The 16,498-nt window shown below is 33.5% G+C and overlaps 1 protein-coding gene across 3 annotated transcripts in view; it reads right to left on the reverse strand.

Moving 5' to 3' along the window:
- Window positions 1-1,451: 1,451 nt before the first annotated feature.
- LOC150097821 (GATA-binding factor 6-A-like) overlaps window positions 1,452-16,498 on the reverse strand; it is a 128,890-nt gene continuing 113,843 nt past the window's right edge. For all 3 annotated transcript variants that reach the window (XM_090407460.1, XM_090407458.1, XM_090407459.1), the window contains one exon: window positions 1,452-2,018. In XM_090407460.1, coding sequence (XP_090263586.1) covers window positions 1,816-2,018 — 203 coding nt within the window. In that variant the 3' untranslated portion in view covers window positions 1,452-1,815. The remainder of the gene's footprint in view (window positions 2,019-16,498) is intronic.

Raw genomic sequence — 16,498 nt, forward strand, 5'->3', positions numbered from 1 at the left:
CAAGAAACAATATACTGCAAAAACTATGTGGAACAACTTGGGGTGCCTCAGCAACAACGCTTCGCTGCACTGCTCTTGTCCTTGTTTACTCTACAGCTGAATACCGCTCACCCGTATGGCTGAACAGCGCCCATGTATATATTTGGTTGATGCCAAGCTTACCACTAGTCCGCGCCTTATTTCTGGAACTGTAAAATCAACCCCAACCTACCGGCTCCCAGTGCTAAGCGACATCCCGCCTCCACACATCCGGAGATCCAACTTTCTTCTATATGAATACAGCAAAATCATGGAAATCCAAAATCTTTCAGTCCACGAAGACATCCCACCCCTAGAAATAAACAGGCTAAAGTCAAGGCACCTTCTAATCTTAACATCAAAAAATCTTGCAGGGACAAGTTTCAACATGAAGGAGAAGTGGAAAGCGTCCTGGTGTAACACTTCAACAGGGGTCTTCCATGAATTAGTGGACCCAACACAGATAACTTCGGATTTTGACCTACCTCGGAAAACTTGGTCTGCCCTTAACCGAACCCGCACCAACCATGGCAGATGTGCAGACTACCTTTAAAAATGGGGCACGATTGCCTCACCCAGGTCTGACTGTGGATCACCCGGCCAGACAATTAATCATATTACAGCAGAATGTTTTTAACGTGCATTCAGTGGAAACCGGTCAGACTTCATCCATGCTACACCAAGTGCAGTCGACTGGATAATCAACCCACACATTCAGTTGGAGCCTATTCTTGATTCTTGAGTGTCTCTTTCATGACTGTATTATGTCTTATTATTTTACATATGTCTATTTCTATGTCCATATCTATTAAGGATTAATGTAATGTAACTTTCCATGTGTGAGCCATACGCTAAATAAATAAATTTAATGAATCATAATTTTAAAAACTTTGGTGTATTTACATATTGTAATATTTTGTTTAGTTTTCTTGCTATTTTTAAGTATAATTTATTTTTTTATTTGTTTTAAAGAAATACGATTAATTTTTAATGGAATCTTGAATTTTGTTTAATATTTTTACAACTACGATAAAAATTATTATTATTATTATTACAACAACAAAACGTATACTACTGAATTGGCAATAATGCTACTGTCGATCTCAGTTGATGGTTCCCGCTGTGGCGTTTAAGATTTGTAGAAATTTGGAGAATTTGTTAGCAGTTTGGGGCATTCGCTAGATTTCAGTCCTGTTGTGCATTTGTGAGATAATCCTTCCCCCCCATTGTCCGCCTGAACGTAATGCATTCTTCCGGAAGTGATAACAACACTGAAGGATTTGTGAACATTTTGACGATTATTATTGCTTCATCATTCAAATAGGAAACTCGATAAATGTGTATTGTAGGCAACCTAGGATAATGGTGTTCCTGTAGCATTATTTTAAAAAATTATTGCACAATTCATAAACACACAAAGAATTTTTTTTTAATCAACATGTTTTTTTTTATGGCACAACACTAATAATTACGCCACAATACAATAGACACTGACAAGTGGCGTTACCAGTATTCAGTATAAAGTCCATATAAACAATTAACAGATGGCACCATTCTGGTAACCACTGGAAACCAAAGGGGAAAAAAAATCCAAATAGTTCGACCATTTTAAAATATGAACCGTCACGTAATTTTCACAATTCATACTAGATGGAGCCACTGATTACAGCCGTTACTCCGAATATAAATTATTTTATGGCCTCGTGCTAGTGCATAATTTCATATTGAACACTTTCGGCCTTTGAATTCGTTCCGCACTGCGTGTTCGACACGACGGATGACCGTAGCAAAAGTTCATTACGGCGTAGGTCTCGTCGGCTGCCATGGAGACGGAGCAACAGAGCAGGACGACCTGAAGTCACGCGACACGCCTGCCATGTTTGGTCCGGAGAACATCGGCAACTGCTGAGATGCACAAGATGGGATTTTCCCTTCGCTTTTCACTGTGGGGGAATAAGAGGGAGTTGGTAAGGGGCGGAGGTTCGAATCGTTCTTTGATTCTGTAAATAGAAAGAAGAAAAAAAAATCATTTTTTATGGAACCAGAAGTTTCTAAACTAAAACCTAAAAAGTTTATTCCGGAAACGGAAGTGCCAGAAAACTTCCTTTACAGGAAAGATTTTTTTTTTTTTTATCACATATTAATGACAAGTAATTTTAACTAAAATTAATACTGGGTTTGAACTTCATCGAACCAGAAACAAGATGTACGTTTCAATCCAGTCTTGGAAGCAGGAAACATTTATAAGATCGTATTGAAAAAAGTTTCGTATTGAAAGTTGACCAGAGAGCTTGCGGGAATATACTCGCGCCATACTACGAGTTGCCCTATCCGAACCTTATAGAACACACGAATGGTCAAAGCGTCCGTGTATTCGCCTTCTATTTGCCCATTTTGATAGGATCCACTGGTCTGACAGCTCTTTCAAACTCATTGGAACCAAAAACTTAATTTATATAATTTTGCATCGCGGAATTGAAACCTTTTTGGCTCTTTATTTTAGAAAAAAAAATAAATGAGAACATTTCGGCAAAAATTACAAACGGTCCAAAGAATACACTCAATATAAAGACATAATTCAACTCTCCTCTTAGCCCTAATATATCTTGTGCAATCTAAAAGCATTCAAGTAGGTAACAGATGCACAATTAGCAACAGAGTATGGATGGTAATCACCGCTCTCAAATTCGTCTTCGCTATAACTCTGTAGTTTGTGATGCCAGTCTCATATCGGGTCTTTATTTATTTATTTTCCCATATAAAATATTTGTTTATTTAAATTATTATTTTTTTATCACCCAGTTCAGTGTTTTTCACTGTTTTCTTACAAATTTCCTTTTTACTTCCCCCCCCCCCCCTATTGTTTATGTTTCCCTTCCTTATAACAAATTCATAACAGGACGTATAAATCCTGTAACTAGGGGTTTTAGGCAATTTTAATTAGACAGTTTTAGCTAAATTAACCTTGCATTTCTTTTTCGTTTTTCTCATTAAATGTAGTATCATTTAACGTGCGGTAATTTAGATATATTTATTCATTTTATGTTTTAGATCTTTTTCTTCAGCGACTTATTATTACAGCCAAGATAACTAAAATTACTAATGTGTTCTATCGGTTTATTATAAGAATCAAAACTATTTTGATTCTTATTGGTTCTTTCCATCGAATTGAAAGTGCTAATTATACTTTACGTTCAAGCTTTTCTGTACTAGTAATTTCCCATTTAGTCAGTAATTTGATTCAAATCTAATTATATTCTTGGTATATTTACATTCAGTTATTTTAGTGGCGCATATTTTACTGATATGTAATTATTTTATTCGATTTTAATTAGCAGTTCAAATTTTTCCAGTTTTTTTTTTTCAAATACGCTTTTAAAATCCGTGAATAGGGATATGAATGGTTACGTTGAATTCTCTTTATTTTTAAATTCACTTCTTTAAAGTTAAGACTGGATCCTAAACACGAGAACCCTTTAATCTGAACATTCTGATTTCTCCCTTGTTTGAAAATAGGCAATAAAATAGATTTTTTCGAATCGCATGGAATTGTTCCAGATTTAAAAATTTTATTCAATTAAGCTGTTAATTCAAAGAGGGCACATTTAAATAATTCCATATGCGTATCATCTCCTTCAGGTTTTTATTTTATTTATTTAAAATTTTTAGTTTATTTCTGTAATATTTCCTAATAATTTTTGAGCTGTTTTATTTATGACGACTCGAATATTTTGATCTTTGTTTGTTTGTCTTTTACATTCAAGATACATCAGCGTTTTTACATAAAATTATCAAAGCAAATTATTTAGTGCCAGCAGGAGATTTAAATGCCAGTATGGAATACAGAAAATTCGAAACAAACGTAGATAAATTGGGCGAAGGTTCCTCTAATAGGAACTGCTGTATATACTACAAAATTTTTGTTCTTCATAATAATATGTGATATATTCTGCTTTTTACTTCTAAAAACTCGGGTTTGTCATCCCTTCAAACAGAAAATCCACCAATGAGAACACACGTGATTTACGGACAAATATATTGAATAGTCATAAAATTAATCGCATTATCCTAATGAAGTACGGTTAAGGGTATCCGGAGAGTTCATCGAAAAACAGTTTACCGAAATACAATTCATCGAAGGCAATTCACCGAATAAACAATTCATCGAAAATCAGTTTATCGAACAACAATTAATCGAAAAAGCAATTCATCGAAAGACAATTCCCCGAAAAAGCAATTCACCGATGAGCAGTTAATCGAAAAGACAATTCATCGAAACGCAATTGATCGAAAAACAACAATTCATCGAAAAATCACAATTCATCGAAAATACAGTTCACCGAAAAATGAATTATAAGGCGTGTGGGGGCGAAGATGTGTGTGCATTTATTTTATTTTATTTTTTTTGTTTGTTTTGGATTATTTTGAGAGGTATATATCTTTTTATTATCCTACTATTTATAACTACTATTTATCCTACTTCGTTCGGAAAGCGATTTTTTGGCGGGGCATACTTTTTGCAGTGAATGATATATCCACTGGGGCGAGTATAGTTGAGATGTTAAAAGAACATTTCATAAAGGGATTTCATCAAAGGTTCTCCATGGCCAAAGAAGTTTCGAACCAAACAGTCAGCAGGGAAAGTTCTTGCCATTGTCTTTTAGGATATGGATGGTGTAATCCTTACCTTACCTCAAGAAAGGTGAAACTGTTACAGAAGCTCTGAAGGAATTGAAGGAGGTACTGAAGGAAAATCGGTTCGAGAAACTAAGCAGAGGCGTGTTGCTTTTGCAGGACAATGCACCTGCTTATGAAATCCAACAGACAATATACGACTTGGGATTTCAATATCTACCTCAAACACCATATTCACCAGGACTGACCCCAGGGCCAACCCTAGAAATTTTGTCGCCACGTGCAGCAGCATATTTTTCCGCCCCTTCCCCTTAAAAAAAAAACTGTTTTAATGACGTCTTAAAAGCCATGATATTAATCTAGGCTTCAACATCTCTGATCATAAATTCTAAATAGCAGCATTAGCTAATAAAAATTCATACGTTAATGAAAAAGGATCATAAACTATATTTTTTTCAGAGAGAGAGAGAGAGAGAGAGAGAGAGAGATTTCCTCTTAATGTGCAGTATAATAAAATGATTCGAAACGTGTTATTGTACTTCGGGATCTTTTAATTTTTAAAGTGGGGGGCACAAAAATTTTGCACTCAGGCGGCGCAAACCCACGGAACGGCCCTGAAGATCAGTCACTAAGAGTTGTGTAGATTCTAGTTAATTGTTAAGAAAAGTTAATTGTTCTCCACATGTTTACTTGTGGCACCAAATAATGAATGAATGATTCCAGGAAAAAAAAAGTTTCTTTTTCCAGGCATTAAAAAATACACAGCCTATATATTTACAAATGAATTGTAAGAATAAATTGCCGGTAGACAGTTTCATTTCCTGATCATGTTATCAGGAAAAGAAAGTTTATGCTAAGAAAGAAGATATATATATATATATATATATATATATATATATATATATATATATATATATATATATATATATATATATATATATATATATATATATATATATTCAAGATACCAAGTAATTTTATATTAACTTGGTTTTAATCCTATTTCTCAAGTAAGCAAACAGACAAGAAAGTCAAGTTTGCGCCTGTAAGTAGTGCAAGTCCAAGGCAACTCTTGGTAGTGTCAGTCGAGGCAACTCGTGGTAAAGGTGGATAAAGTTCTGATCACTTTTTATCTACAGGAATTTTTATCTACAATATTGGTCTTAGCATAAAGATGATAACTAAAATATTTAAATAACATAAAAAATATTTAAGATGCACATGCAAAAATCTTGTCTAATTTTAGTTCTTGGCTAATTCTCTACAAATAATATGTGTATATATACTTGTAAATTAATAGTAAACAGGTATGTAAATTGCATAAAAATGAAAAAAAAAAAATAGAACAATTTCGGCTTACAGTAGAGGTCAAATTTTTTTTTTTTTTTATATTCTAAAATAGTTTAAACACTTCCACATTGGGCAGGAATGAAGTCTGCTGACTTGGAAGGTAAGATACAAATTGAAGTACAGGTAACTCTCGTATAACGCGGATGTTAGGTTCCACAAAAATACCGCGTTATATAAATCGCGTTATGCGAGACTCCAATCACATAGAAAAAGTAGGTTTAGGTTCCCAAATCGTTTTTTTTTTTTTTTTTTAAGATTATATAAACAATGACACATTCAGGTAATTCATGTAAGTTAAGAAAACATAAACTATGCAACAAATACATAGTAAAAAATTATAAAAATTATAAATTGTATGTATACTTCATAGATGTTCTTTATTTATATATGCAATAGTTCTTATTGCATACTTCGGTTGGTTTAGTTATGAATTCAAGAAGTCAGTAATAAGACCTTGCTTACCACTATGCTACAATTTTTTATTAAGTTCATAATACGGAACTAAACAAATATCCAATTGTCTCGTAAACTTTCTGGAAAGCTCCATTGAGAGATCATTATCCATAAAATAACTTTCTTGCCAAGTCTAATCCTATTGCTAATTTCTTTAAACTGAATTCTTTAACGTACTCATCACAATCATAATCTTTCGCAGAACTTTCCCCGCCATTTGGTTCGACGTCATCTATTAATTGTACCAGTTCCTCCTCGTTTAACCCCCCCCCCCCTCAACCGGGCAGGACGTCTATAGACGTCAAGATAAATCTGGATACGATGAATGCTATCTGTTGAAGTTATAAGAAGTGCAATTCGGCCAGCATGTCCATTAGAAGGTGTGATAAACCCTCCCGCTGAAGAGAACAGTTAATCGGATTATCTCACGCTCATAGCTGCATCTCAGTTGTCTATAACAAGGAATGCAGTTCCTCGTTCTATGCTGGGTAATAACTGAATCCTAGTTATATTGGATAAACTAAAAATATAGAAATTATTTTTATTTTCACTTTTTATTGTACAAAGCAATTTTAATGCTTGGACAAAATAAAGGTTCTTGCATAGTTTCTTCATTTAAATATCGCCTTACCTTGGAACACTAATTTCATTTTTATTTATTTTTATTTTTTTGCTAATTTTTTCTAATCGCTTATTCCACAAAACATTTTCTTTATTCTGGAAAAAAATTAATTCACGATAATTATTTGAAATATTTGAATTATTTTTGAAAAAAAACAGGCTGCGGAGGTTCAAGATTATGTTATATTTTTGTTCAAAATCATGTTTCGAAGAATACTTCACAGATTTCCTGAAGGACCTGCTTGAGCGACTCCGTTTTATAGAGAATAAAATGAAATTCTTTAATCATATCACTAATTTTTTTTCTTTATTTTCTTTATATTGTAATCTTGGTTTCCCTGTATAATTGGTCATTACAAAATGAAACTAACGGTTATGATTTAAATTGATATGTATATATTTTCTGCTAGTTCAGATATACCAATTGTATCAGATGTGTTATAATGGCAAAAATGGTAAGAAAATAATCATTTACACTTTCCTTCCAAAACACAAAGAAAGGACATTGTAAATTCACCCAATGAAAAAGAAAATACTACATATTTTTCTTGTGTTATCTGATTTTTTTTTCTTGTAGTACAAAGAAGAAATCGCTGCCCATAAGATGGTAGAATACAAGAGGGCAAAAATCTGTAGATTGATTACATTATAACTAATAGAGATGTCAGAAAAAAATTATTTATGTAAGAGTTCTAGCATCAGCAGATTTATATCTGCTGATGTTAGAACATCAGCAGATGTTATTACTTTTGTATAAATGTTATTACTCTTGTATAAATATTTTTTTCTTTCAGTTTAGATACATGGCATTGTTGAAGTAGCTAAACCTTTGCTACTATTTACACTAAAATGAATGGACATGTTTCCCAAAGTGATTTACGTCTGTAACAGTTGTCTTGCGAACGATTTATAAAATAAATTCTCTGAAATATCTGCAGATTGAATAAGTCTATAACCTCCCCGCCCCACCAAAAAATAAGATTATGCATATGTTCCTTTTCTTTCAAAAACAATTCAAATCTTCTTTTTCAAGATAATTGAAAGCAATAATTTATAATTTTTCGATAATAAAAATGAAACTGATCATTACAAATTAAGAACTTATTTTAGCATAAATACTGTATCAGCCTGTGAAAGAAATGTCTATATTTATTTCTATGTTAGGATGTCTACTAATCAACAATTGAAAACAAAACACGACATTCTTGATCTAATTCGCACTTTGAGGCACTTTAGTGTCCCTTCTGGCTAAGTGTCCTCTCTTTTCTTTCTCAATAGCGCCCAGAGTAATCTAAGCCTTTACCCTTTTCTTCCAGCTAAGAGGATTACTATCAAATATTTCTAAGACGTAGATTACTTCAGAAATAGCAACCAGCATCAGAAGTAGAAGTAAAAATATTTAGATTATTTTAAGAAAAAGAAACAAAAATCTGAACTTTCTACTGAACTTTCTTTTGTGGTATGCATATAAGCAGTTTTACACGTTGAAAATATAGCATAGTATTTCTAAAATTTCAAATCATTTCAGCAGACAGTAGAACAGCTGATTATAATGGCAAAGAAAGATTACAGAATTAGAATCTTGACGGTACAACAATATTATTCTCTTATTTCTTTTGTCAAAATGGTAAAATGAAGTAATAGATTTTGAATACTATCTGGAAACTTTTTCAAACCTGTAGAAATTTAGAGTGGTTATGTAATTGAATTGCAGGAGAGAATAAGGAGGGGAGAGGGGCGTAGGCATTAGAAATTTTTCAAAATAAGCATACATTTTGAATCATTCTGTATATGATATCCTTCATATTATATTTTCAACATATCTACGGTGGTTACGCACTGGATATTATCGTAATGTGCATCCTACAAGAAATATATATATATATATATATATATACATATATATATACTCTCATATAAATCCAGTATAAGTCTGCTTCCCTAAATAAACTGAATAAATGCTGTATTAAATTTGGTATGAAAATCAACAATAAAAAGACGAAATGTGAACTGCACCTTAATGGAGAACTTACAGAAGAAGCATAATATTTCAGCTATTTAGGCACAATTTTTAGTAAAGTTGGCAAATTTAAAATTTTAAATATGGAAATAGACAACAGAATTAGCAAAACTGGTATGGTAGGAAGGAAAAAGAACAAAGTTTCATGGAAATAGAGAAATTATTCAAAACACTAAAACTAGCTGTATATAAGACAGTGTTCGAACCAGTTTTAAAAAATTATGGATCTGAAAGCTGGTTTAGAAAAAAAAACACTATCAAAGTCTAGAGACCGCAGATATTAGAGAGAAAGATTAGAAGCGTGAATAGAGGTCATCAATGGCAATATCATATTAAAAACAACGATATGAGGAAAGAATTCAACATTGCTAGCATTGAACAATTTGTTAATCTCAATACATTAGGGTTTTTTTTTTTTTTTTACTGTCAGCAGCTCTTATGTCTTATCAATAATAGAAGATATCTCAAAAATGCTAATATTTTGTTGTAAATCAACTTCTTATAACACACAGAAGTATTAATTTTTACTACTTCTGTTTTTGTCCGAAGACTGCAATGAAAATGTCCATGTACCATTAAAGAAACTTTCACTTCAACAGATGCTATAATGCACAAGCCAGAAAACAGGTGGCTTTGTTTAACACTGAATACGGTAAAAAGACATTTATGTATTGCGATGGCAAATAAGTTTGTTCATTTTATGCGTTAGTAAAAGGTTACGCCTTTACGAAATTTATCTTGCGCTGCATTTACTTTTCATATATCGGTATCAATGCAATATCATTTCAATTTTCTAGCGAATAACATTTTCAGCGAATTTTTTCTGCAATCAATAGTTCGCGAGATGAATTTTTCTGATTTTTCCTCGTGATGAATTGTTCGGACACTAACATAGCCATATGTAAAAATCGGAAAAAGTAATCATTTGGGAAAATAACTCTTTTACTTAATTATTTATACACGAATATAAATATACGCAAAAGAAGAAATCCAGAGGAATCAAATCGGGACTGCGCGGTGGCCACAAGTAGTGGAATACGCGCAGTCGCCATAATGTGAAGTTGCTCCATCATTTCGGAAAATGAGGCCCTACACATTCTCAATCTGGGGAAACACAAATTTCTCTAGCATATTTAGGTATGCCACTCTCGTAATCGTCTCCTCATGGAAAAAATGGCTCAACAATGCGATCATGCATGATCGCATTGTTGAACCATATTTTCGAACCACCTCGAAAATTCCAAAACAGAAAAATCAACTTTAAGAAACATCTCATCTCTGGAAAATGGAAGACTACAAAAAAACTTGGCGTGAATGTATAAAAAAAAGTCCTCCATCCTAAACTTATTTTCTACAAAACTGCAGAAACCGAGAAGAGAAAAATTCTACAACTCATTTAATGAAACTGCTGAAAAGGACTTCAGCATCCTACGTTTATCAAGGATGTCAAGCGCCTTTATCAGGGCGTTTAACCTGAAGGTGAGTAGCCTGTCTCATACGAGGATGGAAGGTTTTTCCTCTCTGAAATTTTTTCTTTGTTTTTTTCTTGCCGAAAAACAAGCGAACCGAATTGGAAAAACACGCAGTGATTTAAGGCCAGTTGCTTCTTCCTTAATTCAAAACAGCTCAACCCAATTCCAATTTCCTTTAGCACTGTGTTTTCTAACTGTGATCTGCCGACCACTGGCATCCTTCAAAAGTCGAATAAGACTTCCAACCGCTGCTCATCTAAATATAACACCAAATGAGTATGCTTCTAAAAGGTTTACAGGTTTGTTTTTTGACTCTTTATTCATCATTCCTTATTTAATTATTTTCCTTTCCTAGAGAATATTTTAACCTTTTATTTTATTTTTTTAACAAATTGCACCGATCACCTCCTCAAAACCCAGAAATATACCCACACATATACTCATTAGTATTCTTAGCCTATTCCTTCCCTTATTAACTGCAATTACTTGCTTTCGAGGTTATTCGGGAGATAAGTGCATGTGGCACTCCTGTCGTTGAGGAATAACAGAAACAGGAGTAAATAAGTGAAACATGATTGAAAAATCTTCAGGAATGAATTTTTTCAAGTTTTCCAATATTTTTACTCTGAATTCCTGTAAATTTTATTATTATATTGTGAAAAATATTTACATCAAAGAATCAATTTATTATTATTATTAGTAGTAGTAGTAGTATTAATGATTAATACTATTTTCCCTCATCCTCCTCAATATAATGATTGTTGGTATAGCAATGCTGCTTTACTAAGGAATAATTACAGAACAATATGGATTCTTATTGTCTTTCTTGTCCGATTTGCCTATTTCCAGGAGGAAAAGCCTAGTCATCTCAGTATTAGGCCTACTAACTTACGTTCAGTAAATTTATTTATTTATTACATTTATTAATGAAAAAATTTTATTTGGATTCCGTATTTGAAACTTTTACAAAAAAATGTCGAACCGTTCCAGTTTTCAGTTCAGCTATATTCGGGGCGACAAAGAAAAATGTCGAAATTATGTATTACAATAACTCGCTGACTTAGCAGAAGTTTTCAGTACAAGAAGCTGAATGCACGGTTCAGTTTTAGTTCGTAATGGATCACTTTTATCATGACATTTCCGTAAAGAAGTTCCTAAATGATATTAGCAATTTCGCTCTGGCTGGATGAACTTAATGAAATTTTTAATTTCAATCGACTAGACTTATTGTGACAAAATTTGGTAGAACGAATTTCTTAGCCTATTCCTCCCCTTATTAACTGCAATTACATGTTTTCGAGGTTATTCGGGAGATAAGTGCTTGTGGTACTCCTGTCTTCCCTACAGATAAATCGTTAAACTGTACAATGAAGCAGGATGTACACTTACATTAAATGCTCTAAAATGCAAGAAAATAATTATTACGTTTCAATGACCGCTTCCATATGTTGTCTGTATCATGAGTAACGTTCCGCATTGTTACTGAACATTTTCTAAACTATAGTTTGAAAGAAAAACGACTTTTCGATGAATTATGAAAGAATTCATCGAAAAATTTTCGGTGAATTGTTTTTTCGATGAATTGCATTTTCGACGAATTGTCGTTCGATGAATTGTAATTCCAGGAATTGGTCATTCGATGAATTGCCTTTTCGACGAAATGCCATTCGTTAAATTGTCGTTCGGCGAATTGTTTATTCGGCGAATTGCTTTTTCGATGAATTGCTGTTCGATGAATTGTATTCGGTGAATTGTCTTTCGATTAACTGTTTTTCGATGAATTTGCCTGTAACCACGGTTAAGAAAGCAAAGGACACCCGGCTGGTAGTGGGCTGTAAAAGGCTTGTAAGTACCGATGAGCATGATGGTGATGTGATGATGATAAAAATCAGATTTAACCAAGAGAGCTAAAAATAACGAATGAAAATGGAAAATGCCTATCAATAAAGTTACAAAGTTCTATTATTACTAGATTCGAGTAATAAGTAACAATATGAAAAATGCATTTGATGAAATACAGAAATCACAGAAGACACCACAGAAACCTAAAGGAGGAAGATCTAAAACAAATGCTGACGTCAGCAACAGAAAATTTAGAAATAAAACAGTAAATTGAATAACTGAAGGAAGCTAAGTAACTGACACAAAAAATAGAAAATATAATAAAACTTGAAAAAGAAAGTTACCAAAAATGAGTAAATTCCACGACAAAAAAAAAAGGGAAAAAAAAAGCGAAATATTAGTAATAATAAAGTAAAAAGAAGAAAGGAAAAGCCTAATGGAAAACGTTACCATTCATGCACATTACAAGGAGAAACAAAAAAAATCCTACAGGAAACCAAACTCGTAGAAGAACAAACTGATTCTGAAAAGGTTGATCTTGTTTAAACTCAGTTTCTGGTTTAAATTTAGTAAACGAAAAGAGAAGTGACTTTCGAAAAGCAACAAACATTATTGATCGACAAAAAAACCTTTGATCAAATTAAGAGATAAAAACTGTATTAAATATTAGAGATTTAAGAATACGAAACCATCATTTACCGATAAGACAGAAAAACTATAAAAGAAATAATCCAACAGTTAAATTAGAGCAAATATCGGAATGGAAATCACATCAAAAGGAGTATGCAGAGATGGAGGGTATTCCAGTGCTTCTCTGCCTTTCAATATAAAATAAAAACAATTTGGAAACAACAGAAAAACGCATTTGGAATGCAAATAAATCCACACGTTATCACGAAGATCAGTAAAAATAATTAAATGAAATCGCAGGAAAGCATCTTCAGAGGAGAAACCTAATAAATAAAACAGTGATTATTAAAAGAATAAATACTTTCACATGCTTGGGATATTCTTCATTATATGAAGATGAAAATGTCATAATTAATACTATATTCAATATTTCAATTCGCAGTTCATTTTAATTCATAAATTATATTTACAGTTTATTTATTTATTTATTGTTATCAGTTGGGAATGCTGAATGGATTCATTCTACTTTATAGCATTGCTATTTTTTGAATCAATAATAATAATAATAATAATAATAATAATAATAATAATAATAATAATAATAATAATAATAATAATAATAATAATAATGCTTTCTTCCTCGAAGCTTCTGCTGAGCTTATCTGAGGAAGATAATAGATGGCGATGGTTTCGTGGTTTCGTTTCAATACCCGTCACAAGCCAGGTGTTGATTTAATTGTTTATATGTATGTGCTTGGAAACTTATATATATATATATATGCTTTTTCTGATTAATGTGTAGAGGAGAGTACATTCGCTCACAGACTCCGCTGCTTGAGCATGGTTAAACATTTTTTGCAAAGGGGGGTTGGATTTGGACATGGTGTGTTTGTGTCCTTGTAATGTTTGAGAGTGATTTGTAATAAGTTTCTGTGTGTGTGTGTGTGTGTGTGTGAGAGAGAGAGAGAGAGAGAGAGAGAGAGAGAGAGAGTAATTTCCCTCTAATTTTCAGTCTCACTGGAATATTTATATATTATTATAATATTTCAGCTCCTTGTAGGTCCCTAGGTTTCTGTCGTCGAATGGCAGTTTGTTTATCATGTCAGGTATCTAGAGGTTTCGAGTGGCTTTGCCATAGCGATTGTACTTGTAAGTTATATAGTTTGTTGACTGTAGTCTTGTTATCTGATATGTTGTTCTGGTTACTCTGCAGGTTGGACTGAAGTAATATTTCAGCATGGTTGTATAGTGGGATAAGTGTTTCACTTTAAATATTTTGTTTTCTGTCCTTGCTGCTTGTATAAGTGTGGGATGTTCTTTTTGTTCCCAGAATATCAGGTTTGCCATTTTATTTAGCAACCATTGTAATCTGTTAAGTTTGTAGTCTGCGCAGAATGCGTATGATGTGATTGCGTATCTTAAAATGTTTTCACATAATGCTTTATAGATTAATATTTTTATGTGGGTTGGGGCAATGTCTTTTAATCTGTATAGTTTGCTTGCTATTATCCTGAGCTTGGTGGGTAGATAGTTTGTATGGCTATTCCAACTTTGATCAGCATCAATGTGAAGTCCGAGATAGCGTGTTGTTTTCACCTGCGTGATGGTTGTGATTTTAGGTTCTGCGCTTTGTGTATAGGAGGATGAATGTCGGATAGTGAGATATTTAGTTTCTATAGGCAGGGTTTGGGGATTTTTGAATACCATTAGCTTTGTTTTTCCAGGGTTTATATATATGCCGTTTTCGGTTAACCAGTTAGTGATTTGGTTGATGTCGTGTTGCATATTTGTGTAAGTAAGCGATATTTGCGTTGTTGTGAATGGATACTATGGCCGTGTCGTCTGCGTACTGGAAGATTCTGCTTTTTAGGGGAAGATGGCTAATATCGTGTGTGTGTGTGTGTGTGTGTGTGTGTGTGTGTGTGTGTGTGTGTGTGTGTGTGTGTGTGTGTGTGTGTGTGTGTGTGTGTGTGTGTGTGTGTGTGTGTGTGTGTGTGTGTGTGTGTGTGTGTGTGTGTGTGTGTGTGTGTGTGTGTGTGTGTGTTAAACAGAAAGGGAGATAGAACAGCTCCTTGTGGTAGTAGAACTACTGTAATAGACAACAACCGATTCCGATATGTGTTTGTTTGTGCAACAATTTTGTGTATTAGTGTGTCAAACGTTTTTGTTAGGTCAGTAAAAACGACTGATACTATTCTGTTTTTATCCAATGCGTTTATTAGGTCTATGAAATCTTCCAGGAGTGTTGCTGTTCCTTTATTTTTTTGAAAGCCATATTGTGTTTTGGGTATGATTTGGAATTTTTCAACGTATGTGGAGAGTTTCTGATGTACAATGCGCTCCATGATTTGGTTGATTACAGACAGCGTGGCGATAGGTCTGTAATTACTTATTATGTTTCTTTTTTTCATGTTTGTGTATGGGTGTGATTAATGCAGTCTTTAGTGTTTCAGGTATGTGTCCCATTTCGAAGATTTTATTTAAAAGTTTTAGTATAACTGGACATAGGTTGGTTGAGTGTTTCTTGATGTCTTTGGTTTGATTCCGTCTGTCCCTGGTCCTTTGTTAGAGTTAATTTGTTGAATTGCAAGTGACAGTTCTTCTTTTGTTACTGTGTGGAACCACATTGACTAGGTTGCTTCTGGTCCTAGCGGAGAATATTTCTTTGTGTGAGCAGAAAATGATTGGACAGAGTTCACGAAGTGCTGATTAAAGTAATGTTTTTTTGTTTCTGAGGCAGTGGTTTTGTGTGTATTGTTCAACATTTCATTGATCAGGTGCCAGGTTTCCTTTATGTCGTTCTAAGCTGTTGTTGGAGTATCTTTCTTACTCAGGAAAAGATGGCTAGGTATGTATTAGGTTAGAATCCAGTGATTGACAGAATCATTTCTCTCAGAGTCAGTGGACATCCAATGTATATGACCATCATTCAGGTTTATGCACCTACTACAGTGGCACCAGAAGAAGACATTGAAGAATTTTATGGCAAGTTACAAGAAGTGATAGATGCAACACCAAAGCGCGATTTATCGGAGATTGGAATGCAAAAGTGGGAGGGAATGAGAAACAAGGAATAACAGGTAGTTTTAGTTTAGGTATTCGTAACACTGCAGGGAGGTGACTAATTGAGTTTTGTGCAGAGAACTCTTTGATTGTTGCTAACACCTGCTTCAAACATCACAAAAGAAGATTGTACGCATGGATATCACCTGATGGACAATACAAAAATCAAATTGACTATATACTTGGACAAAGAAGATGGAGAAGTGCAATTCTGTCTGTCAAGACTTTTCCAGGTACAGACTGTGTAACAGAACATCAGTTATTAGTGGCTACGATACATGTGAAACTACGGAAGCTGAAAACAACACAAATGTCTATCAGATATGATCTTGGAAACATACCAGCTGAATACAATATTAGTATACAGAAGATTCGAAGCACTCAATTTGTGTGA

Source organism: Typopeltis vanoorti, chromosome 17 (assembly GCF_054136105.1).
Source record: "Typopeltis vanoorti isolate ZY-2024b chromosome 17, IOZ_Tvanoo_1.0, whole genome shotgun sequence".
NCBI lineage: Eukaryota > Metazoa > Arthropoda > Arachnida > Uropygi > Thelyphonidae > Typopeltis > Typopeltis vanoorti.